The following is a 27,699-nucleotide window of genomic DNA, read 5'->3' as shown; positions in this document are numbered from 1 at the left end:
TTGCGTCTTGCGACCCGCTGAACGCGATGCTGATTGGCTAAAAGTTATTCAACATGGGCACTGTGCAGTAGCAGACCACAACCACCGTACCAATTCTATGTTTTACTCCAAAAAATCTGGAATAGAGAATTATGACCACAGTAATGATTTTATAATCTCACACGATACATTTGCAATATATTTAATTCTGCAACCAAATATAAAATTTATCTCATGTTTTGATGTACATCACAAACATTATGTAATGTATATGAAAGATGAATGCAAATAGTAAAAGCAATATTGGTAGTAGAAATCGATATTTCCTTACTGTTGATTGTTGAATATCGAGCTTCTTTCGCGATTGAGACAACATATGTCCGTTACGGTTGGCTCCCACTATTTTATATCTTTAGCATCCATGTCATGAAGTAACTGATCGAATAATTTTATAGGTATTCGACGTTTTTATGTATACGTAATTGTTTTCATCTGCTTTAATGACATGGTAACGAAAACTCCTTTGGTAGGCTTACTAAAATAACAGTACCACAGTGGTCGCCATCATACTATCTTTGCTTTTTGGTTTGGCCATAGATGGTGAATATCAGTGGAAAAATTTGTACAGTAGAAAAGTAGTTACTGTTTGGTTTGTGCAGTGGGATATCGAATTATGGGTGATGCTGAGTTTGATGACATGAGAGGGAAGCGCTTAGGTTTAGCGCATTCGAAATATAAAGTATTTATATTTGATTAATTTTGTTTTTGTTGCCTTCTTCCTAAATATAGTACCGACATCAAGTATTTAATGTCGCTCCATATTTTCTGTAGGAAAATGAGTTCGATAATAGGAATGCTGCAGAGGAAAAAAAACGCGAACAAGAGGAAGTGAAAAATAGTATTCTTAGCCAAGTCTTGGATCAGTCGGCAAGAGCTCGACGTATGTTGTAACGTCATTTGGTGACCATTTGTTTTCGTGTTGGCTTGGATGGCCGTAGAGGTACAACCAATGTTTTGTTTCAGTAAATACTCTGATGATCGGTAAACCAGAAAAAGGTCGCTTAATTGAAGATATGATTGTGCACATGGCAAGGACGGGCCAACTTATGGGAAAGTTAAATGAAAATGGACTCATTAACATAATGGAAAAAGTTAGTGAACGGATGCAGCGACCTACTACAACTGTCAAAGTAAGCATTGTGTTCTCACTGACAAATATAGATAATGTATGAGAAAGTTACTATAAATGCTTTATGTAATTTTCTGTGAACATACAATGTCGAGCAAAATAGTTTATCGTCTGTACAGAATGCCTCTTCACCGTTACCTTAAGTTTGTTAGTGACAAGTACTGAAAGGAATTTCGATGTTGATGATGTACATTGTATTGTGTAATGGTTTTAAGATTAATACAAGTACATTATCTTTCCTTTGATATATCTCAGGCTGTAAATTTATTTCTTTGTGATGATAAAAAAGCAGTTGTGTAAATCTCTCTTCAAACTTACTAAGTAATGTCCTTGCCACAACTTTAAATAATCGGTTGAATTAGTTCAAAGAAACCTGTGGTACACATCATCTTTCCGCCATATAGTAGGACCTATGTCAGATTCTATGTAGAGATTCATTACATTATAAAATTCAGGGTATTGTGTTTAATGTTAAATGTTGTGGCCTTTTATTTACACCCATATTGGGTCCGTTTATGCTATTTTGAATCCTGTTATTTCTTCATACAATCAAAGGTGCTTAAAATGTTGTTGGGGTCTTAAGTCTGAAGACTGGATGCATCTCTCCATCCCTCTCTGTCCTGTGCAGTCTTCTTCATCTCCAGTTAAGTACTGCAACCTACAACAATTTGAACTGTGTTCATCTGATGGTTTCCGCCTACAGCTTTTACCTCCCAATGCTTCTCTCCAGTACTAGACTGGTGATAACACTGATGTATCACAATGTGGCATATCAAGCAATACCTCCTTTTAGTCAAGCTATGCCACAGATTTCTTTTCTTTCCAGTTCTATTCAATAACTCATCATTGGTTACATGGACTATCCATCCAATCTTAAGCATTCTTCTGTAGCACTAAATTTCAGAAGCTTCTGTGCTCTTCTGGCCTGAACTTATCACCCATGTTTCACTCCATACAGGGCTACACTCGGAACAAATACCTTCAGAAATGGTTTCCTGACAGTGAAATCTTTTCTTGCCATTTCCTGCCTACTTTTTACATCCTCTCTACTTCATCCATAGTCAGTTATTTTACTGCCTAAATAGCAAAACTCATCTACCACTTTTAACGTCTCATTCCCTAGTCTAATTCCACCATCATTGCCTGATTTAATTTGGCTACATTCCATTATCTTTGTTTTCTTCTGTTGATGTTTATCTTGTATCCGCATTTCAAGATACTGTCCATTCCATTCAACTGCTCTTCCAAGTCCTTTGATGTCTCAGTGTTTTTATTTCTTGTCCCTGAACTTATATTCCTTCTCCAAATTAATTAATTAATTTTTCTGCTTGCTTAGCGTGCAGATTGATCACATCAATGATAGGCTACAACCCTGACAGACTCCCTTCTCAATCACTGCTTCCCTTTCACACCCCTCAACTCTTTATAACTGCTGTCTGGTTTTTGTACAAGTTGTATGTAACCTTTTTCTCCCTCTATTATGTCCCTGTTACATCCAGAATTCCAAACAGTGTATTCCAGTCGACATTGTCAAAACCCTTCTCCAAATCTGCAAGAGCTACAATGTAGAACAGCCTACTCTTAAGAGAAATTGTAGGATCAGTATTGCCTTGCATGTTCTTGCATCAATATTTACAAGTCAAACATTGTCACACTTAGTGGGCCATTTTTAAACGCGCAAGAGTACACTAACAAGAAAGCCCAAGTGATTATTCGTCCTGAAGAGTTTTGTCCAAGCAGACCATTGCATTGTGTAAGTAGCAGATGTTGATTGAAAATTGATTTTTGGTTCCAGTGAAATGGGAGGAAGCTTCAAAAACTTATCACTATTATTTCCATAGGGTGAACAGAAAATGTCACCAGGTTGTTAGCGCCAGTGTGTTTAAGTCTGAGAAACAGATGAGAGTGAGCTAGTAAGTGCTGTAATTATTATAGTCTTCTTCTTCGAAACTGATGTGATGAAGCTCTCCACGCTATTCTGTTCCGTGCAGACCTCTATCCCTGCATAACTACTATGACCCACATCAGTTTGAACTTGCTTAATGCTGTCGAAACTTTGTCTTGCTCTACATTTATTACCCACCTCCCCCCTTTTTCCCCCACACTCTTTCTCAGTTACCAAGTAGACAATCTATTTATGTGTTAGGACATGTTTTATCAAGAGATCCACTCTTTTAGTCAGGTTGTGCCATAAATGTTTGTCCCCAGTTTGATACAGTACCTCATCATTAGCTGTCAGATCTACCCATCTAATCTTCTACCTCACACACCCCAGTATCCTTAAAAGTGGAGAGTTGTCTCTGCCATTAGAAATGTTCATTGTACACAAGATCTTTACAGATGAATGTGAATCGGATTTACTCATTTGTTCAATACTATTTCACTGACTCGCAACCAAAATGTCACATTTAACCCTAACCTAGACCTCAGATAATGCTACAGATCAGTTTGTCACCATAACCTGCAGTGCAAAAGCTAAAATAGATACATATTTTCAGGTTTATATTGTATTTTTGTTGTTTGCTAGTTTGATGACACATACCACATAGTTACAGTATGAAGCAGACATCTATCAGTATGTTCACTTGACGTGATAATGTAGTGTGCTATCTACTGGTTCTCACATTTCATCACTCCTGTGAGAATTCGCAACAGGAGTCACTTCATAATGAAAACCTTGACCTAAGATGCAGTTAATAAATTATGGTTAAATGAGGTCTTATTAATGGATGCATTTTCATTTTATGGTGGTTATGCTGTTTTCAGCATTTAAATAATTCCAATTCTTAGTTATATATATGTGAAATCTTCATTGCCGTTGTAACAATTTTGTTAATTATGACTTTTGATTTAGCTTTTAGCTTCTGAGCAGAAATTGGAAAATGGTCAGTAAAAGTCAGTATTTTTCAGACTGATTGGTTTTAGTCTGTATTTTTCAATGTTGGTGTGTAAAGTCATATTTTTTCTTCTTCTTCTTCCTCCCAGGTGCAGCCAACTGTGTAACAGAGTATAACTTAAGACTTCTTGAACTTTCTTTTCCTTGTTTCTCACAAACTTCTCATTTGTTAATGGTTTTTCTTTCTGTCCTCCTCAGAAATGTCATATATGACCCATGTTTCTACTGGTTTGTTTTCAAATGATTTCTGCTTCTGTATTCATCTCTATTTTGGATCATCTGTACTGTAATTCAAGTTTCTTGTGCATCCATTTTAACCTCTTCTACCCACTTAGAGGAGGACTTTGACAGTGAGATGTAACTGATAATATTTTTGCTCAGTTGATTTTCCTCCATTTTTGCTAGGTATCCATAAAATTTCCGCTGCTGTTTCCGCATTGTGTGCATGTTACTTTCAGTGTGCATGTAGAGCTCCTCATTTTTCCTAGCTGCTCTTTTTTTCTATTCTTCTGAGACCCATCAGTTGTCTTATTGGTTTCCAGAATTTTCATGAGATTGTTCCTTTCCTTCCAGTCAAGTTCTTCCAACTGTGCCTCTTTATTTAAAAACAAGATACTCTGTAGGACAGAGTCATCCTTCCCCCAGCGTGTCCGGGGTAAGAATAGGCTGGAGGTATTCCTGCCTGTCGTAAGAGGTGACTAAAAGGAGTCCCTCCCCCTCAAGGGGGTAGTTTGCGCCTGCGTCCAGAGATGGACAGTTTAAATGACTTACATTTGTGGTCATTTTGGTTTTTCGCTTCTTCTGGTTTCTTCCTTCCTTTGTTTGTTTCCTTTCTTTGTCCTTCTCCCTCTCTTACTGTCTTCCTTACTTTTTACCTCGCCTTCTTCTTCGTGCCCAACCTATGGTCTCCGCCTCGGCGTTTGAGACAGTCTGTCCTTTAGCTCCCTCTCTCCCTCTTTTTTTCCTATTCTTCTTTCCTCCCTGTGCGTGCCTGAAGGCCGACCCACACGTTCGCACACGTAGCCGGTGATGGGGTAACGCGTAATTCCCCGCCCTGGGTAGATAAGTAAGGCACGCACATACCCCCTGGTAAAGGCCAGGCCCAGGGAGGGGTGATTGCCTGAGCTGACACCTTCCGACCATGCCGTGTGGTCCCTCCGTCCGTTTCTCGGGAGGTGTGACCTGAGGTGTAAACATTCACCTAAGGCGGGACTGCTCTCTGAGAGGGTCCCCACAAGCAAGGAGCACGCCATCAGAGACGCTGACAATCATGGGGGATTCATCCGCAATGGATTTCTATCCTTCTTCTCTCTCGACTTCTGCCCAAAAACGGAAACTTGACCAGCCACCAGTGACAAAAGTACTACCGCCTGCCCCAAAGTTCCTAGTAGTTTCTAGATCTGAGGACAGAAAGGATTTTTCATCTGTCAACCCTTTTGTTATTCAGAAGGCTGTAGATGCCATAGCTGGACCTGTCAAGTCTTGTACCAGGATGTGTAACGGTACCTTGTTGTTGGAAACTGAAAGCGTCTTTCAAGCACAAAAACTCCTTCGGGCCACACTCCTGTACACGTCCCCTGTCCGGGTGGAGGCTCACCGCACTTTGCATTCGTCACGTGGTGTGGTATATACTAGATCACTCGACGGATTGACTGACGAGGAGATTCAATCTTTCCTTGCTGAGCAGGGCGTGACTGCTGTCCATAGGGTCATGAAAAATGTCGTCAATGACCTTGTACCGACTTGGACACTTTTTTGACCTTTGATAGTGTTCAGCTGCCGTCTCGCATCAAATCGGGCTATGAGGTTATCTCTGTTTGCCCCTATGTCCCGACACCTACGCGCTGCTACCAGTGTCAGCGTTTTAATCACACCCGCTAGTCTTGTTCCAATGCAGCTAAATGCGTCACTTGTGGCAGGGACGCCCATGAGGGTGACTGTCCACCTCCGTCTCCTCGTTGCGTCAACTGTCAGGGTGACCATGCAGCATCTGCCCGTGACTGTCCCATCTACAAGGATGAATGCTGTATACAGGAATTTCGGGTCAAAGAGAAAGTGTCCACCTCAGCTGCTCGCGAGCTATTTGCTAGTAGGAAGCCCGCGCTGCTCCCAGCAGGGAAATACAGTACTGTCCTCGCCTCTCCTCGGACTACCAGGGAGGTGTTGACGCAGACATGCGATCTGACCTTTAGCGCTACGGTCGTCCATTTGGCCAGTGCTAAAATCACCCGGTCAACGTCTCCTCTTCCTCCTGTCACCCATAAGACATAAGCACCTTCATCAGCTTCCTGAAGACTTCTTACGTACCCCGAACTCCCAGCCATCGAGCATTACTTCAACTAAACGACCTTCCAAGAAGGCTCATAGGAAGCGAAGTTCTCCTTCTCTGCCACGGTGCGTTCCTTCTCCTTCGCCACCCAGCGGTTGCCGCCGTCATCTGTTTCGCCTGGCCACACCGCTGGTAGCCGAACATCTGGCCTTTCACCGGCAGAGGAAGCTCCCCCTCCCGGCCATCTTAACAAGATGGCCAACAAACCTATTGAACAAATGGACGATGCCTCTCTGCCTATTGATAGCGGCAGCAGTGCTCGCTCAAAGCCAGGCCCTCAGCGGCCTTCGAGGTGACCCCTTATTGCTTTTTATTTTTCTTCTCACGATGGCACTTCTTCATTGGAATATTCGTGGCATTCGCTCCAACCGAGAGGACTTAAAGTTGCTTCTACGCTTGCACTGTCCACCCATAGTAGCTCTCCAGGAAACGAAGCTACGCCCATTCGATCAAATTGACTTGGCAGACTGCCTCTGTTCATTTTGACCTACCCCCTGTGGCAGGTATTCCAGCTCATGGAGGGGTTATGTTGCTGGTCCGGGATGATATCTACTACGATCCCATCACATTGCACACCGACCTGCAGGCAGTTGCCGTCCAAATTACTCTCCCCACTTTTACTTTTTCCATTTGTAACGATTACACTCCATCATTGTCTGCTGTTACTAGGGCAGACATAATGCAAATTATTGCTCAGCTACCTGCACCATTTTTGTTGACTGGAGACTTCAACACCCACCATCCCGTTTGGGGCTCTCCAGCATCTTGCCCGAGAGGCTCCCTGTTAGCAGACCTTTTCAACCAGCTAAATCTTGTCTGTCTCAATACTGGTGCCCCTACTTTTCTTTCGGACACAACTCACACCTATTCCCATTTAGACTTCTCTATATGTACTACCCAACTTGCAAGCTGGTTTGAGTGGTACACACTTTCTGATACGTATTCGAGCGACCACTTCCCTTGTGCTATCCATCTGCTGCATCATACCCCATCTCCATGCTCAACTAGTTGGAACATCTCCAAAGCAGACTGGGGGCTCTTCTCTTCCAGGGCGACTTTTCAGGATCAAACCTTCGCAAGCTGCGATAGTCAGGTCACACACCTCACAGAAGTCATTCTCACTGCTGCTGAATATTCCATCCCTCATACTACTACTTCTCCATGTCGCGTACCGGTCCCCTGGTGGACTGCAGCATGTAGAGACGCTTTATGTGCTCGTCGACGTGCTTTACGCACCTTTAAACGCCACCCTACGATGGTGAATTGTATTAATTATAAACAATTACGTGCGCAGTGTCGTCGTGTTATTAAAGAAAGCAAAAAAGCCAGCTGGGCTGCTTTCACAAGCACCTTTAACAGTTTTACTCCTTCTGTTGTGTGGGGTAGCCGGCTATCTGGCACTAAGGTCCACTCACCAGTTTCTGGCTTGACGGTCGTGAATGACGTCCCTGTGGCCCCTGAGGATGTCTCCAATGCCTTCGGCCGATTTTTCGCAGAGGTTTCGAGCTCCGCTCATTACCACCCTGCCTTCCTCTCACAAAAACAGGCAGAGAAGGCAAGGCCACCTAACTTCCGCTCCTCGAATCATGAAAGTTATAATGCCCCATTCACCATGCGGGAACTCGAAAATGCACTTTCCCGGTCACGGTCCTCCACTTCAGGGCCTGATTCTATTCATATTCAGATGCTGAAGAACCTTTCTCCTGCGGGTAAAGGTTTTCTTCTTCGTACTTATAATCGCATCTGGATTGAGGGTCATGTTACCAAATGCTGGCGCGAATCTATTGTCCCGATTCCTAAGCTGTGGAAGGACAAGCACTTGCCTTCCAGTTATCGACCCATTTCCCTTACCAGCTGTGTCTGTAAGGTGATGGAACGAATGGTTAACTCTCATTTGGTTTGGCTGCTCGAAATCGGCCCCTACTTACCAATGTACAATGTGGATTTCGTAGGCGCCACTCTGCTGTTGACCATCTGGTTACCTTGTCAACCTTCATTATGAATAACTTCTTGCGGGAGCGCCAGACAGTGGGTGTGTTCTTTGATTTGGAGAAGGCTTACGGCACCTGTTGGAGGGCGGGCATTCTCCGCACCATGCATACATGGGGCCTTCGCGGTCGCCTCCCTCTTTTTATTCATGCCTTTTTAATGGATCAACAGTTCAGGGTACGTGTGGGTTCTGTCCTGTCCGACACCTTTTGCCAGGAGAATGGGGTGCCACAGGGCTCAGTTTTGAGCATCGCTCTCTTCACCATAGCGATCAATCCAGTAATGGATTGCCTCCCAGCTGATGTATCAGGCTCCCTTTTCGTGCGCGATTTTACCATCTATTGCAGCACACAGCGTACATGTTTCCTGGAGCGCTGTCTTCAGCGTGGTCTTGACCGTCTTTACTCCTGGAGTGTCGCCAATGGCTTCCGTTTTTCTGCCGAGAAGATGGTCTGTATTAACTTCTGGTGCTACAAAGAGTTTCTCCCACCGTCCTTACGACTCGGTCCCGTTGCTCTCCCATTCGTGGAGACAACAAAATTTTTAGGTCTTACATTTGACAGGAAACTTATCTGGTCTCCACATGTGTCATATTTGGCTGTCCGTTGTACCCGTTCTCTAAATGTCCTCCGTGTTCTCAGCGGTACGTCATGGGGAGCGGATCGAACCGACCTACTTCGCCTATATCGGTCGAACATCCGCTCAAAGCTGGATTATGGGAGCTTTGTATACTCCTCTGCACGGCCGTCGCATCTTACGCCACCTCAACTCTATACAACATCGGGGGTTACGTCTTGCGATCGGAGCGTTCTATACCAGTCCCGTTGTTAGTTTTCATGCTGAAGCCGGTGAATTTCCACTAACCTACCGGCGCGATATACTGCTTTGTCGGTATGCCTGTCGGCTATTGTCAATGCCCGACCACCCGTCTTATCGTTCCTTTTTTGACGACTGTCTCGACCATCAATACGGGTTGTATGTATCTGCCCTGCTAGCCCTTGGAGTTCGCTTTCGTTGCCTCCTTCAGCACCTTGATTTTTCACTCCCTGCAACCTTTCAAGTGGGCGAGAGCCAAACGCCACCTTGGCTCCAGGCTCAGGTTCGCGTTCACCTTGACCTCAGCTCGCTCCCAAAGGAGGTTACCCCAGCTTCGGTATACTGTTTGCAGTTTGTCGAACTTTGTTCGAAGTTCATTAATACGATCTTCATTTATACAGATGGCTCTAAGACCAATGACGGTGTCCGGTGTTCTTTTATTGACGGGGTACACAGTTTCAAATATCAGCTCCATGGCAATTGTTCGGTCTTCACAGTTGAGCTCTTTGCCCTCTATCAGGCTGTTCTTTACATCCGCCGCCACCGACATTCTGCTTATGTCATCTGCTCTGATTCCCTGAGCGCCATCCAGAGCCTCAGTGATCTGTATCCGGTTCACCCTTTCGTGCACTGCATCCAACGCTCTCTTCAGCAGCTGGCGGACAACGGTCCTCCGGTTACCTTTATGTGGGTTCCTGGCCATGTCGGTATCCCTGGGAACGAAGCTGCAGATGCCGCAGCCAAGGCTGCGATCCTCCAACCTTGGACAGCTTCTTGTCGTGTGCCTTCATCTGATATTAGCAGGGTCATTTGTCAGCGCATTTTATCGCTGTGGCATGCCGATTGGGCTACACTTACTGAAAACAAGCTTCGGGCCTTGAAACCTCTCCCACAGCTCGGATGACCTCTTCACGCCCTTCTCAGCGGGAGGAGTTAGTTTTGGCCCGGTTACAAATTGGACACTGCCAGTTCAGCCATCGCCATCTGCTGACGACTGCGCCTGCGCCGTTCTGCCCTTGTGGGCAATTGGTGACGGTACGCCACATTTTAACGTCCTGTCCCAATTTTAATACAGTACGCATTGATGTTTGCCTGCCATGTACTCTGGATACCATTTTAGCTGATGACCCAGGAGCAGCTGCTCGCGTTCTTTGTTTTATCCACTTGACAAACCTGTCTAAGGACATTTGATTATGCTGTTTTCTTTTAATCCCTTGCCTGTTAATGTGCCTTTTATACTGTTGTCCTTTTTAGTTGCTGTTTTAACCTTGTGCCTCGCAGTGCATTCATAACTTAGTCTGGGCGCTAATGGCCTAATTTTGGCCTCGCTCGTTTGTTGTAATTGTTTCGTATTGCTTTGGAAGCAAGGCCTAATTTTCTGGTGTTTCCTTTGACTGCCTTTTTATCCGGTCCATTAGGTTGGATCAATTCTGCCAAGTATTTGGGTTTATCATTCCTTTTAATCTTCCCTTATTTTACCGCGGAGTATTTCTCCCCTTGGTGTCTCTGTTCCATGTATTCCATCTGAGACATTGAGGCTTGTTTCTCCAGTAGTTTGACTCAAAATCTCCAGCATTCTTTGCACACCCAACTGGTTTACAGCTGAAAGGAAAAGGTCATTGGCAGAAGCTAAACACCTGATTTCCAAGTCGTTCTCTTCTTTCCCAATGTGTAATTCACTTATTCCTTCCAACTTCAGAGCTTCTTTCCTGGCTTTCATTATTTTTTTCCAGGACGGTATTAAGAGCACTGGGGATAATTAGTCTTCTTGGTCGATGCCTTGCTTTATGTCAAAGGGCTAAGAGATTTTTCTTAAAAGATCTAACTTTTGAGGTGTTGTCTGTAAGAGTTTGTTCTGTGATTTCCCTAATTTTTCTATCAATTCCGAATTCCTTTAGAACCCAAAATAAAGTTTTTCTAGCAATTGAGTTGTATGCTTTTTGAGGCCAACATAATTTAATATTGGCTTTTGTGCTGTAGGGTAGCGCACTTCTACTTGAAAGCACAGAGAACAATGTGAAGTGCAGCTGAGTTCTTCACAACTGCCTTTGTCTTCAGCCAGCCTCTCCTGGATGTCACAGTAATGGTACAATTTCATCTCTTGGAGCTACATCATTAATTTCTTCTTTATTCTGAAAATGATTGGAGGAAACTGGGTTGTTCAGACATTGTTTCCAGAAAATGTTTCATCAGAGTTCATCCTTTTAAGGACAAAGGCAAGATATCATGTGCTGCCCTAACTCCATATTTTAAAAATGAATATTTGGGTAATATTAGAGGAGCACATTTCTCTTGGTTTCGCGAAATTGTGAATGCAGCTTCAAAGCAAGCACATCAAACTATCATTAAATACTGATTGATCCCAAACAAATGATTGACATGACTTTTACAGACTTAGTTAAAGGAAGCCTTCAATAATTCCCAGCTTTCTCCTTCGTAGATATTGGTGCTAGGTTGTGATGGACCCATTGTCAACAAAACTGTGAATCCACTTATGAATGGTTATCTGATCATGTTAAGAAGAAAACAGTGTATTTATGTGGTATGTTTAACATACACACAATCTATAATGCATTCCAAAAAGAATTAAAAGACTGGTGAAAATGATTCAGGCATGATCTTGTTTATCTGTCAGTTTTTTGAGGGCCAAGCGTGTCATTGCCTTTTTTTTTCCAAGTATGATATGATATGAAATTTCCAGGTCATCGTTTTATGAAACATGTTTGCTCTAAATGACCAACTTTTGAACCATTTTAAGGGAGACTTCTAGAACAATGGTCAGCTGTTGAAAATATATTCATCAGTTCGTACCTCAACACAAAAACAATTCTCTGAGTTCTTTAAAGTACAAGAACATTATTAAACTATTCAAAGGCAAAACTACCAAAGCGGAAATCGTTTGCGTATATGTTCAATGTTCGCTGATTTCTTTCATGCTAGAAGTTGTTTCATGCATCCAATCTATAATGACTTCAGAAACCCCATCTGAACATAGCTGCTGGTAAACCTTTCGGGATATGAGGTCATGGTCCAAGAAACTCTTCCGTTCCTGATGGTTCTTCCAGGACTGCACTGGATATCTTCAGAGGCGCTCCTCCGCTGAGTCTTGCCGACTGACTGGTCGGACATCCGAGAGTGACATATACAGGGTGTCTCACCTAACTCTGCCATCTCAAATATCTCTGGAACAATAATAGATATTCAAAAATGGTTTTCACCAGCATGAACGTATGGCAGGGACGTAGGAAACCAGATACTATGCAAAATTTTAAAAAGTAACCAAATACTATTTTCAACACAAACTTGTGCCTTTTTTAATGGATACCCCCTTTTATTTTGTATGCAATCAATAACATAAAAAATAACAAAAATAATGGCATTGGTTGCATCGCAATACGTCAATTACATCCTGAGAAATTGCGAAGCGAAGTTGACGCGACTCAGCGGAGGAGCGCCTCTGAAGATGTCCAGCGCGGTCCTGGACGAAACGAGAGGAATGGAACAGTTTCTTGGACCACGACCCCACGTCCCGAAAGGTTTACCAACAGCTATGTCATCTGAACAGTCATGAATTGATTTTATGTTAGTGCTGCTCCATTCAGTCTGGAAGCATTTTGTTATAATTATTACTTGCCATTGTAATTAGAGAAACTGAATAGCTCAACAAGTTAAGCCCACCGTAAAGATGCTATATTTCCATGCAAGCTAGAAAGGGCTGTATATCTGCTTCTGCATGTAGATAGTTTCAAAAAGCCTTCTTTGTATAAACCTGTGATGTGGGATCATCAATGTTTGCATGCTGCAAAGAGTACAACGAGGACCATAAAAAATAGTGAAATTAGATGAGTGCAGTGAACATGCACTTGCTGGTGTGTGGAAACTATTGACATTAGAAGAAGAAAACTTAATAAGGATCCATTGGATGTTTATTTGAGTTAGTTTTTTGAGAAGACTATACCTCTTAAGAAATACCCTACTGTTACAAAAATTGTGACGAGTGCACTTGCACTTCCACATGACTATGCAGATGTAGCAAGGGGATTCTCATTGTTGGGAAACATCTTGAATAAAGACGCAAGTATGTGTGAAAGAACATTGGACCGTAGGAGATACTATGATGACTGTGTTTGAGAGGAAGTCTCACTTTCTAATTACCACTCGGGAACTTCTTCACTTGGCATGCACAGCTCATGTCAGATGCAAGCTGTGCTGCGAAGATGAGGAGGGAATTGCTGAGGAAAAATGGGAAACAAGAACAGGAAAAAGTAAAATTGATGCAAGCAAGTGTGAAGAGAAAGTTTGAAAAAGAATAAGTAAATATTGAATGTAGAACAAGCACTAAAGAAAATGAATCAGGAAGAAACAAAGATTGACTGTTGACAGATTATTGGATAATACTAGCAAGTGTTTAAAAGAAACAGTAAATATAAAGGACATGATAGGAGCTGTGTGACTTAAGCAGTGTAACTTAAGCAGTGTTGAAGATGGCTAGAAAAGTTGGAGGACAGGAAATGAAAAAAATTAAAAAAAAATACAAAACGCAGTGTTCAAACAGAATTTTATCAAACAAGCAGAAAGAAACCCAGACTTACTCAATTACTTTTGTAAAGATATCCAAAAGACAATGATCATACCCTTTTTAATGTCAGTTAAATCGCTATATTTCCATTTTACAACGATGACTGCACTGTTTCCCCCGACATGCTATATATACCCTCCACTGCAGAAGCTGCCACCTGCAGTCTTTGAGTGGTTATTGCACATTGATGTTGAACACAGGCAATGGTCACTGGACTTTGCTTATCTATGCTGAATAGGAGCATGTCAGTATTATAATAATAAAGTGCAATGACTTTCATTATTATTATTATTTCTTTCCTTTCTCAGACCTTAGGTCTGGTTTGAAGTGAAAGTAACGCAGACCTTGATCAAGCGTGACTTCCTTTTAACTGTACGGTATATGTTACATTGCGTTTAGGAACTTTCGGGTAATTGAACATGTATCAATAATTACGGATTTCTGTAGTTGTATATATATGTTTGGATGTAGCTGTATTGCGTTGATGTACTGGTGGATATTGTGTGGTATGACTCCTGTAGTTGATAATATAATTATTGGTATGATGTCAACTTTATCCTGATGCCACATGTCTTTGACTTCCTCAGCCAGTTGGACGTATTTTTCAATTTTTTCTCCTGTTTTCTTTTGTATATTTGTTGTTTGGGTATGGATATTTCGATTAGTTGTGTTAATTTCTTCTTTTTATTGGTGAGTATGATGTCAGGTTTGTTATGTGGCGTTGTTTTATCTGTTATAATGGTTCTGTTCCAGTATAATTTGTATTCATCATTCTCCTGTACATTTTGTGGTGCATACTTGTATGTAGGAACGTGTTGTTTTATAAGATTATGTTGTAAGGCAAGCTGTTGATGAATTATTTTTGCAACATTGTCATGTCTTCTGGGGTATTCTGTATTTGCTAGTATTGTACATCCGCTTGTGATGTGATCTACTGTTTCTATTTGTTGTTTGCAAAGTCTGCATTTATCTGTTGTGGTATTGGGATCTTTAATAATATGCTTGCTGTAATACCTGGTGTTTATTGTTTGATCCTGTATTGCAATCCTGAATCCTTCTGTCTCACTGTATATATTGCCTTTTCTTAGCCATGTGTTGGATGCGTCTTGATCAATGTGTGGCTGTGTTAGATGATACGGGTGCTTGCCATGTAGTGTTTTCTTTTTCCAATTTACTTTCTTCGTATCTGTTGATGTTATGTGATCTAAAGGGTTGTAGAAGTGGTTATGAAATTGCAGTGGTGTAGCCGATGTATTTATATGAGTGATTGCTTTGTGTATTTTGCTGATTTCTGCTCGTTCTATAAAGAATTTTCTTAAATTGCCTACCTGTCCATAACGTAGGTGTTTCATGTCAATAAATCCCCTGCCTCCTTCCTTTCTGCTTAATGTGAATCTTTCTGTTGCTGAATGTATGTGATGTATTCTATATTTGTGGCATTGTGATCATGTAAGTGTATTGAGTGCTTCTAGGTCTGTGTTACTCCATTTCACTACTCCAAATGAGTAGGTCCATATTGGTATAGCATAGGTATTTATAGCTTTTGTCTTGTTTCTTGCTGTCAATTCTGTTTTCAGTATTTTTGTTAGTCTTTGTCTATATTTTTCTTTTAGTTCTTCTTTAATATTTGTATTATCTATTCCTATTTTTTGTCTGTATCCTAGATATTTATAGGCATCTGTTTTTTCCATCGCTTCTATGCAGTCACTGTGGTTATCCAATATGTAATCTTCTTGTTTAGTGTGTTTTCCCTTGACTATGCTATTTTTCTTACATTTGTCTGTTCCAAAAGCCATATTTATATCATTGCTGAATACTTCTATTATCTTTAGTAATTGGTTGAGTTGTTGATTTGTTGCTGCCAGTAGTTTTAGATCATCCATGTATAGCAAATGTGTGATTTTGTGTGGGTATGTTCCAGTGATATTGTATCCATAATTTGTATTATTTAGCATGTTGGATAGTGGGTTCAGAGCAAGGCAGAACCAGAAAGGACTTAATGAATCTCCTTGGTATATTCCACGCTTAATCTGTATTGGCTGTGATGTGATATTATTTGAATTTGTTTGGATATTAAGTGTGGTTTTCCAATTTTTCATTACTATGTTTAGGAGCTGTATCAATTTAGGATCTACTTTGTATATTTCCAATATTTGTAGTAACCATGAGTGGGGTACACTATCAAAAGCTGGTAATCAATGTATGCGTAGTGTAGCGACCTTTGTGTAGTTTTAGCTTGATATGTCACCCCTACATCTATTATCAGTTGCTCTTTACATCCTCGTGCTCCTTTGCAAGAGCCTTTTTGTTCTTCATTTATAATTTTGTTCTGTGTTGTATGTGTCATTAATTTCTGTTTAATTATTGAAGTTAATATTTTGTATATTGTCGGTAGGCATGTTATGGGGCGATATTTAGCTGGGTTTGGCGCGTCTGCTTGATCTTTAGGTTTCAGATAAGTTATTCCATGTGTAAGTGTATCAGGGATTGTGTATGGGTCTGCAGTGTAACTGTTAAATAATTTAGTTAGATGTGAATGTGTTGAGGTGAACTTCTTTAGCCAGAAATTTGCTATTTTATCTTTTCCAGGGGCTTTCCAATTGTGAGTAGAATTAATAGCTTGGGTGACTTCATGTTGCAAAATTATCACTTCAGGCATTTGTGGTATCATCTTGTATGTGTCTGTTTCTGCTTGTATCCACTGTGCATGCTTGTTATGTTGTACCGGGTTTGACCATATGTTTCTCCAGAAGTGTTCCATGTCTGTTATGTTTGGTGGATTGTCTATTTTAATGTGTGTGTTATCTATTGTCTGGTAAGATTTCTTTTGGTTTGCATTGAATGTTTGGTTTTGTTTCCTTCTATTTTCACTCTTTTTGTATCTCCTAAGTCGTTTGGCCAATGCTTGTAATTTCTGCTTCTTTTCATCTAATTGCTCTATCGCTTCTTGTTGTGAGATTTTACCTAACCTTTTCGTTTTTTTTTTTTTTTTTTTTTTTTTTTTGTGTGACATTTCATTTCTTATTAATTGTGTAAGCTGTCCGATGTCCTTTCTCAGTTTTTCTATTCTGATCTGTAGCCTGTGTTGCCATGCTGGTTTTGTGGGTTTCTTCTGTGTGTTGGTTGGTTCTGATCTCTGCCTAGTGTGTATATTTAGTGTAGTGAGTGCTCCTATATAAACCAGTAGTTGTAACTCTTCCATAGTTGTGTTTTCATTTATTTTGTTGTGTATGATTGTGTTGATAGTTTTTATTGTTGTTTCGACTTGTGGGTTACTTGGCAGTCTATGCAAGAATGGTCTAATGTCTGTATTTGTGTCTTTGTATTCTATATATGTCAGCTGAAATTTTTCTTCTATATCTAACATGTGTGTCACTTCGTGTTCTATTTGTGCTTGTTCTGGTGGCTGTCGTAAGATTTCGTTTTCCTCTGATTGTTTAATTGATGCGTGTTGTTCTTTGTTTGTTTGCTCTGGGATGTTTGAGTCCATTACTGTATTTTCTTCTGCTTCTTCTGATTGCACATTATTTTGTTCCAGTATTTGTTGTACTTGTTGTTTGATGTTTTCTAATTCTGACTGGGGTATCCTGTTATTTTTGATTATTACGCGGACCTGATCAGCTAGTCGTTGTTCTGTTAAAAATTTTAATTCCGGGTATCTGGTAATAAATGTTGTGTATACTTGTGATCTGTATCCAGTTGTGTTGGTTCCTAGGTTTGTTGCTTGGTAATAACAGAACATGAGGTGTCGATTAACTTCATCTGACCATCTCATCCTCTGCCTTTGTTTTCCTTCTAGGGTGGTTGCAGGAAGCATATCCTGCAAAACACCTCTATTTGGATTTAAATCATTTTCCAGTTGGCTAGCAGTGTCATTACCATTGTGGGCGGGCATAGGGTTCAAGCGTCGTCCCCGACCATGACGGCGCTTGTCCGAGGCTTCTTTAGTTCTGTCCTGAACCAACTCATCACATTATTAGTGGTTTGTTCTTTTCGTCGCCTTTTACGACTGGCAGAACATACCGGAGGCCTATTCTTTTCCCGGGCCTCCACGGTATTATTATTATTATTATTATTATTATTATTATTATTATTATTATTATTATTATATGTAAGTCTGTAATAGTTTTGTATGGGCTGACTCCAGGGATGATGAAGACCAGATTAAAAAAGATGCTTCTTGACCCTTGTTTCCTAATGAGAAATTTGAGTCAAAATCAGTTAAGTTGGGTTTGTGATTTCACATTATTTCTCCACCATTCCATCCTTGAACAAGTGTGGGGGGGAAAACGAATATTAAATCTCTCCATGTGAGCTCTGATTTCTCTTCTTCTATTACAATGGCCATTTCTCCCTATGTAGGTGGGCTTCAACAAAATATTTTCTCACTTGGAAGAGAAACTTAAGGAATTGAAATTTCATGAAAAGATCTTACTGCACCAAAAAACGCCTTCATTTTAATGATTGCCACTGGAACTCACCTATTGTATCTTACACTCTCTCCCCTATTTTGTGATAGTACATGCTTAGCATTGGTTTCAATCCCTGTTACAGAGAGATTTTTGTAGCAAATTCTCAAACGAGTAGCAAAATCTGACTCCCAGTAAACAGCACACCTCTGGTTAAACCTTCTTGGCATTGAGTGCTGTACATTAAACCAGAAACTAATTACAATCCATGTGGAAACATATCTCACTTAAGGAAAACCAGTGTACCACATGAAATTATAGTAAAAATTCTTCCAGTGTCATCATCCATGTCGGAAAGTGCAGTTGGCTCTATACCTGTATACAATAACAAACAGAATAATTCCATTGTCATTGACAGATGACTGAGAGACAATGAAAAAATGACAAAAACAGTCACATTAACTAACTGTGCAAGGAAGCTGATGTAGACTCATATCCCATCCATAATATTTGCATGATGTATTAAGGTGGAATTGTAAGAAGTTATGAAAACGATACCACGACCCGTGGCGTATCATATTATTTGTGTGTAGTTGTAGCTACTTGAACAATGAGATTACTGGGATTAGAGTAGTGATGGCAGTAATGTAATGTGTCATAATTACAGAAGTTTTTTTGTAAATTCTGCTGTTCTTAATTTGGAGGAGAATGCAAGATAATGCTGTCGTAACAGAGATTCAACCAAATGTCGGGAACAACTCAAGAGAAAACCGATGAAGCTGGACGACAAGCCAGTCAGGAGCCATCAATGGCAGATCACTATATAGGAACAGAAAAGACAACCAGCACAAAATGGACAAGTATATATGTTGCTACAGATAAAGAAATTCCAATGAGTACTCCTGAGAGAGAGAGAGAGAGAGAGAGAGAGAGAGAGAGAGAGAGAGAGAGAGAGAGAGAGAGAACACCTGAGACAGTGAAAATAGAAACAGGAAACCAACAACAAGATGATAGTGAAGCAAGTAGACAACTGAGTTCTGTGTCACTGTGCAGCAGAACTCAAAGGATACTGCAGGCTGCAATTGGCTAGTAGAATGATGTGTTGTTTTTAATAAAATGTCAACACCATTGTGTTTTTCTCAAGTTGTGAGTGGTGTGATGATGTCGCCTGCCATAATTTTTCTCGTGTGTCAACCTCTTCATCTTGGAAGCATCTGCACTCTACATCTTGAATTATTTGTTGGATGTATTCCAATCTTTGTCTTCCCTTAAAGTTTTTACTATCTGCAACTGTCTCCATCTCTAGTAGTATGCAAGTTATTCCCTGATGTGTTAACACGTGTCCTATCATTCTGTCCCTTCTTATTGTCAGTGTTTTCCATACATTCCTTTCTTCACCAATTTTGCTGAGAACCCCTCGTGCCTTAGCTTGTCAGTCCACGTAATTCTCAACATCATCCTGTAGCACCAAATCTGCAATGTTTTGTTCTCTTCACTTCCAACTGTTTCACAGTCTGTGATTCACTACCATACAATGCTGTGCACCATATGTGTGTTCTCGGATATTTCTTCTTGCAGTAAGTCTGATGTTTGATACAAGTAGACTTCTCTGAAGAGGAATGCCCTCTTTTCATGTGCTAATCTGCTTTTTTTCTGTCTACTTTCAGTCCATATTCTGTACTCAATTAACTGTTCATTCCATTCTACAGATCATGTAATTCTTCTTCACTTTCACTGAAGTTAGCAATGATGTCAGCAAAATCAGCAAATCTTATCATTGATATACTTTCACCTTGAATTTTAATCCCAATCTTGAACCATTTTATTTCTGTCATTGCTTCTTCGATGTATAGGTTGAACACGAGGGCGAAAGGCTACATCCCTCTCTTATACTCTTTTTAATCCAAGTACTTCATTCTTAGGCTTTCATTCATAATTTTCCCTCTTGGTTCTCATACATATTGTATATTATCCGCCTTTTCTATAGTTTACCCTTATCTTTCTCAGAATTTCGAACATCTTGCACCATTTTACATTGTCAGACACTTTTTTTGTTGACAAATTCTGTGAATGCTTTTCCCAGCTCTACAGATCTTGTGAATCTCAATCACTGTAGTGATATTGTGCAGTCTCCTCCAAACCGCAACTGTTGCTGACATTTTACTCAAAACCAGCACTACAGTTGGTGAACCTGCATCAATGTGCTCCATGTGCTGGACAAGAAATTTACGAATGATGGGTGGCGCCATGGCCGGCTATGCTATTACTCATGGTATAAATATGTTAGACATTTTAGGATCTAAGCTAGTTTCCTACTTCTGCAGAGTAGATATGGATGGAGGAGGAGTTGCCACATTTATTAAAAACTGCCATAAATTCAAGAACATTGACATTAATAAATTCTGTTTAGAGCAATAAATTCTGTTTAGAGCAGCATCTAGAAGCATGTGCAACAGAAGTAGAGTTCCATAACAGATCCTATAGTAACTATTTACTGAGCACCTACAGGAAATTATAATCTATTCATAAATCATCTAGAAGCTCTTTTGGGCTATTTAACAGGAAGAAACAAAGAAATTTTGATTGCTGGTGACTTTAATATAGATTTTCTAATGCAATCTTCCAGTAAACATTTACTGCAGTTAGTAATGTTGTCTTTCAATCTAACTCACACTGTAAACTTTCCAACTAGGATCACTAAATCCTCAAGGACAGCCATTGATAACATTTTTATAGACAAATCAAAGGAACAAAATCATGTCATAAAACCTGTTATAAATGGACTATCAGATCATGACATGCAGCTCCTTGTTTTAGATGTAAATTCTAGGCAGATTATCAAGACTGCTAAATCTGAGTACAGGAGAGTAGTCAATCAACCATGAGCAGTTTTAGAAAACTGCTCAAAGATATGAACTGGAAAGATGTTTATAGCGCTCACGACATGAATGAAAAATATAACACATACATGAACAATGTCAGTACCATGTTTGAAAACTGTTTTCCTCTAAAAGTTGCTCAAATTAAACAGAAGTCTATAATAAAGCCAAGGATTACACACGGAATAAAGATTTCCTGTAAGAGAAAAAGGAAAATGTATCTGTCGACCAAGAATAGCTCCAATGCTGATGATTGAGCTAAATACAAGGAACACTGTAAAATATTTAAAAAAGTAATTCAGGCATCTAAACAAATGCACTACGAGAAGAAGATAGCAATGTCAGGGAACAAAATAAAAACAATATGGGATATAGTGAAAGAGGAGACAGGTAGAACCAGAAAGGAACAGGAGCAAATAGCACTAAGGGTAGATGACACATTAGTAACCGATGGGCATAGTGTGGCAAATCTTATTAAACAAGTACTTTATATCCGTTACTGATAGAATGGGATTGTCAGGACCAGTAAATAATGCCCTTGAATATCTGAAACTAGCCTTTACAAATAGCTTCAGGAACATGAATGTCACTCACTTCACCAAAAGAAATAACTTCCATAATAAAATTTTTAAAAACAAAGAGTTCTAGTGGTTATGGTGAACAATCAACAAAGTTAATTAAGGCATGTTCTTGTGAGTTTAGTACAATTCTAAGTTACTTGTGTAACCAGTCAATTATAACTGGGACATTTCCTGACTGGCTAAAATATGCAGATGTTAAGCCTCTATTCAAGAAAGGGGATAAAGAGATACCATCAAACTACAGACCGATTTCACTTTTGCCAGCATACTCAAAAATTTTAGAAAAAGTAATGTACAGGCAGCTTCTCAACCATCTGACCACAAATAACATATTATCAAGGACACAGTTTGGATTTCTGAAAGGTTCTGATATTGAGAAGGCTATTTACACCTACAGTGAAAATGTACTTAATTCATTAAATTACAAATTACAAGCAGCAGGTATTTTCTGTGATTTGCCAAAGGCATTCGATTGTGTGAACCACAACATCCTTTTAAATAAATTAGGTCACGGGCAGTGCTGCAAAATGGTTCAAGTCATACCTCGCTAACAGGAAACAAAGGGTGTCAGTGCAAGGGACTAGTGAATTAAGTCATCAGTCATCATCAGAATGGGAAGAAATTACATGTGGTGTCCCACAAGGATCCATCTTAGGGCCATTGCTTTTTCTTGTTTACTTTAATGATCTCTCATCAGTTACACTGCCAGAGGCTGAGTTCGTTTTATTTGCAGATGACACAAGTATTGCAGTAAATAGTATGTCAAGTGTAGTTCTAGAAAGATCTGCTAATGGTATTTTCATGGATATTAATAAATGGTTTAAAGCCAACTCACTGACATTAAACTTTGAAAAGACTCACTACATGCAATTCAGAACCTGTAAGAGGTTTCCACCCAGCATATGCATAAAGTATGAAGAAGAGCAGATAGAAGAGGTTGACAGTCTTAAATTCCTAGGATTACAACTTGATAATAAATTCAGTTGGGAGGTGCACACCGCAGAACTGCAGAAGCGCCTTAACAAATCTGTATTTGCAATTCGAGTGTTAGCAGACATAGGCGACATAAAAATGAAAAAGCTTGCATACTTTGCCTACTTTCATTCCATAATGTCATATGGTATAATATTTTGGGGTAACTCTTCAAGTCGAACAAAAGTTTTCAGAGTCCAAAAGCGTGTAATACATATTATTTGTGGAGTAAATTCAGACGTCCTGTAGAAACCTCTCCAAAGAACTGGGTATACTAACTATTGCCTCTCAGTGTATTTACTCTGTAATGAAATTTTTCCTAAATAATATATCTCTTTTTCCAACAAACAGCTCATTTCATACATACAATACCAGGAACAAAAATGATCTGCACAAGGACTTAAAAGCACTTACTTTAGTTCAAAAAGGGGTCCTCTACTCAAGAACACTCATCTTCAGTAATTTGCCAGCAAACATAAAAAATTTAGTTACAAATAAAGATCAGTTTAAAAGGAGCCTGAAAGACTTACTAGTGGCCAACTCCTTCTACTCCATTGACGAATTTTTTAATAGAAACAAATTATGTATTGTATATATTCATACTATTAGTATTGTTATTTCAGCTTAAAAAAATTGACATGTTCCACATCCATGAGGATCTCCTCAGCACAGATCTATGGAACGAAAAAATAATCTAATCTAATCTGTATGTAAAAGCTCTGCCTAGTGACCATGGTCTCCATCTGGATTTCAGAGTTGTTAGAGTGGGATACCAGAAGCACCAAAACAAGGAAATTTATGGAATCATTTGAGGTTACGTGACCTTTTTGTTTACGTCATGGTGCATTTTTCATGATGAGCTTATGTGGAAGAAACGTGTAACCTGTAAGGATAGTCCAGGGAAATATAGGTGTTTGAAATTGTTTGTTGCTGCATAAAGTTCGATTTAGGTTTTGATTTTGTTTTACTGTTGAAGTTAAGTAAATGGTGTGCAAATTACAACAGGAGGGGGACATTGCCAGAGGAAGAAGAAATGTGCATAAAGTAAATATCTCATTGACTATATGAAGAGATCTATTATTAGATGAAACCTTTGCAGGTGTAGTCTCATAGAACTGGACTTAAAAGTCTAGCACGGAAATTCTGAGAAAACTTGTTCTGCTTATGTGATTTAGTTTGGAAAGATCCTGGAATAAACAAGTCTGCGTGAAATAGGCATAGCTTAAAAAAAAAGGGGGGGGGGGGTCATTCACCGCTAGATTTTAAGAATGACGGATCCAAATTAGTCAGTGTCCCCCCCCCACTTTCAGTTGAAACATCGGACTTAAATAATTTTTTTGGTGCAGTGGTGTGAGATTTTTGTCAAACAAAAATGCTGATCAGTTTAATTGTTCTGTAATTCAGGGCTGTTTCTCAGATGTAAACACAATTATGCTACCACCCTGTTAATATATTGCCACATGTCGAGTGGGGATAGATCAACTTGATTCAACAGAGCTGCTTACCAATTGCAATTTAGTGAAATATTGCAACCTCCTGGATATTTCTGCATAATATAAAGCTGTGGTACGCTGCTAATGGTCATGATTTTGTCAAATTAATGATATATTTTCTTGTCATTGAACTTTATTATTCAACCACAGCTACCTGCATGTAGACAAAGTACTTACATTGCTTTCTTATCAGTTCACCAGACATTGCACAATGGTGCCAAGATATCCTATCATCCCCTAGATCAAATTCTGAGCATTGTCTTGAATATTTGTTGCTAGAATATTTTCCAACATTGGCTGTGTCACAATTTATCAGGGTGTCTAGAGGTCATGAAAGTCAAAAAAGTAATGAAATTGAGTGGATGGTCATGGATTTTGTTTTATGTGTCAATCAGATGTTGTTCTAGAAGGGAGTAGCAAGTTAGCGCTACTCCCAAAAATGTTGTATCCAGTTGTCCATAGTCTTTGCTATCTGTAGTAGGCTTGCGTGTCCATCTTTGTGAGCCTTGTTAGCAAAAGCCTCTGTGACTGTGGTTCGCAACCTTGAGTGGCAGGTGTGGATGGAGAAATTTGGAGGTGTGGGTTCATTGACCTATATGTGGTGTACACACCTAGTGAAAATTATGTACAAATTATAGCTCTGCCCATGACAGTGCTGCCATCTGATGTGTTGCTGGATGAGTTTGTCAGAACAGCTGTTTCTTTAATTCTGTCCACTCCCACTTCTGTTTCATTCTCTGTAATCCACATCTTTTTTGGAAAAAGTTTTCTTAAAGGTTTTTAATAATTGATATTAAATTATTGTAATTTCTATTGCATTTTAAAGGTGTGTAGTATGATCAAATTAAAAAAAAGATTTCTCATTAGCCAAAAAGTTTATGATGCTATATTAGTGCTACTTGTAGACTATACCTTGGCATCTGTTGAGTGAAGGAGTGGGTAGAGTGCAAAATGCTTACAGTGGAAAGAGGCGTAGAGTGTGTGTGGGGGGGGGGGGGGGCATACTCCACAAACTTGTGCTTTTAGCGCCCACGAAAGCAGCAATGTACACAATGGCTGTAATACTCTGTGGTATGAAAATTGACATCACAGTGTGTATTGATATGTTAAATGATGAAGAAAAGTGGAAACAGCACAACAAAACACAGTGAGAGCAAAGTTCAGTGTCAAAGCAGACAACATTGCAGTCAATACTGGTTAAATGTCGCTGCACAATTGGTTATGAACATCGGAAAATCAGTATGGCTGGTACCATAGACAACAAGGAAAACGATATCTTTATGTTCAGAAATGGGAGCACAGGTACTTGCAAGCTCTTGTATCTAAAAATTGTTGAGAAGAGTTCTTTGAAATTAGAGACAGTTAAAAGTGGTTCCTGTTTATCACCCAGAGTATGCACAGCTCTGTTTAGAGACATTATCAAGTGACAGTTGTGTTGGAAGAACTTGTGTCAAAAAAACATGACTCCATCAACAGCTAACGTAGTTAAGAGAGACTACTTTAAATTTTGTGAATATTCTGAAAAACAACTGGAACAGTTCAATCTTAAGGAGGACTAACTTGATCACTTTCTGATTATTTACTGCAAAGTGCAAGCAGTGACGTCATCAAGTTCGTGCAGTAGCTGGTACACATGGTTCATGGAAATGCTACAGTTGAAAGATACTTTTCTGTTAACAAAGGAGGTTTGGTTGAAAACTTATAAGAACATACAATTGATGCAGATGGAAGTGTTTACAGTGCAATCATTAGGTGGTTTACTTAATAGTAAGAAACAACTGAATGTGGAATTACGAATGCAGTTATACTAGCTGCGAAGAATGCTTCATCAAAAAGAGTAGAGACCTTAAAAAAAAGAAGAAATCTGATGAAAATGAAGTGGCCAGTCTTAAAAGAACAGTTCAGGAAGTAAGAAGTTAAAAGCAAAAAACAAATAACTGTAGAAAAGTCAAAAGAAGCAGTTGAAGTTTTGGTTATTGAATTTTCCAGTTTAGCTAAGGAACTTAAAAACTGAATCTTTTACTGTGAAGTTAAATATTTGACAAAAATTGTTCTGTTGCCCGAAGGAAAATTGTTTTCATTACATTACTATGTTAAAACAATTTGTATTTTAATTGATGTAATGATGAATGTGTGTGTGTCTGAAAATAGTCATACCTCATCATACTGTGTGAGAGTTTAATGTTTTTATAGTATTTGATGAATAATATACTAAAAGTCGCAGATAATTATTTATGCTGACATACAATTTAAGTGCTGTAATAATTATTACATTCAGCTTTCATTTCAACCAGTTTTCAGGTTCTTAAAAAAGAGTGGTTTTTTTTTTTTTTTTTGTCAGTGTACCGCACATATTTTTGAGAGGTCATGAATATAACTGAAGAGGCTATGAAAAAGTCATGAACTTGAGCCTGTGAAAATCTGTAGATACCCTGCTTTCGAGATAGGATACCTTTTCACATTCCAGGGGTGTAGATCATGTTCAGATTAAGTTGATCATAACTCACCTGTTTAAATAAACAACTGATTCTGTTGAGGAAACATTTTCTTTCAAGTAGTTGAAGTTTGTATTTAATTGTTCATTTTGGAAAATACATGCTGTAATACTATTCGTTTTGTTGCCAGTTTGATCGACGACGAGCGGCTTTGGATGATTCTGATGATGATATATAATGAAATAGCTGGAAGAAAGAAGGAAGCTGCAACTGAAAGAAAACAATCTGAAATTAATTTAAAAGGACTGAAGTATAGAATTTTCATATCCATAATATTGTTTATGATACATGCTCATTAACTTTCATTTAATACAAGCTTATATTCTTTATGGAAGCTTGTAACATTACACTGCATTAAATGATGAAAATAATTTCTTTTTTAAAACATGTACAGTATTTTTCCACTAAAAGTGAAATCTTAAAAATTAAGTAGGTAAAGTATTGACTTTTGCTAAAAAGTCTACTGTTGTGTTATCAACACCAATAACTATTGAAGTACTGTAGTGACAGTTTCCCAGGCAATGCAAGGTGCAGAAACTAGAAAAAAAATTATCACTAACATGTTTATATCAAGTACTTTGTATGCTGAAATAGGCTGACAACTAAACTATAGTTTGTGTGTGTGCGTGCTTGCTTATTTACAAGTAAATTACAAAAATGTATGTAAATATCACTGGTCCACATAAATATCCCATTATGCTATAGTTGGCGTGTTAATGTATTGTGGTCATAACTCCTGTCAACTTCCTATTTTTAGTATTTGTTTAATTATTAATTAATTATTTTTGGTTATAAATGCCTCCTGAGCTCATAAGTAGTCGTTTTCGAGTATTTCTACCAGCTGGACATGGTAACAGTTCTTTATGCTATAGTGGCTGCCCTGTAATTAACATTGTCAACTTATTTTGTTGTTTTAGTGACCAAAGAATTTTGTGGATTTTGCACTTCTACAGCATCTGGCATCATGCTATGATGTTATACCTCAAACATCTGCAAGTAGAATGTAGGTGCAGTTACGTTCAGAGATAGTGATTAAGAGAAGACATGGAAACTTTATAAGGCAAAGAGTGGGAGAGACAATTCTAGCATTCTG

The 27,699-nt window shown here is 39.2% G+C and overlaps 1 protein-coding gene across 1 annotated transcript; it reads left to right on the top strand.

The window, feature by feature from the left end:
* Positions 1 to 559: 559 nt before the first annotated feature.
* LOC126251779 (programmed cell death protein 5) lies at positions 560 to 27,310 on the top strand. Its single transcript, XM_049952401.1, has 4 exons — positions 560 to 718; positions 811 to 919; positions 1,003 to 1,169; positions 26,737 to 27,310. The coding sequence occupies exons 1-4, from the start codon at positions 653 to 655 to the stop codon at positions 26,782 to 26,784; spliced, it is 390 nt and encodes a 129-aa protein (XP_049808358.1). The 5' UTR covers positions 560 to 652; the 3' UTR covers positions 26,785 to 27,310.
* The last annotated feature ends 389 nt before the right edge of the window (positions 27,311 to 27,699 follow it).

This window comes from Schistocerca nitens, chromosome 4 (genome assembly GCF_023898315.1).
Source record: "Schistocerca nitens isolate TAMUIC-IGC-003100 chromosome 4, iqSchNite1.1, whole genome shotgun sequence".
Classification (NCBI taxonomy): Eukaryota; Metazoa; Arthropoda; class Insecta; order Orthoptera; family Acrididae; genus Schistocerca; species Schistocerca nitens.
This window is presented reverse-complemented; position numbering and strand designations above follow the sequence as displayed.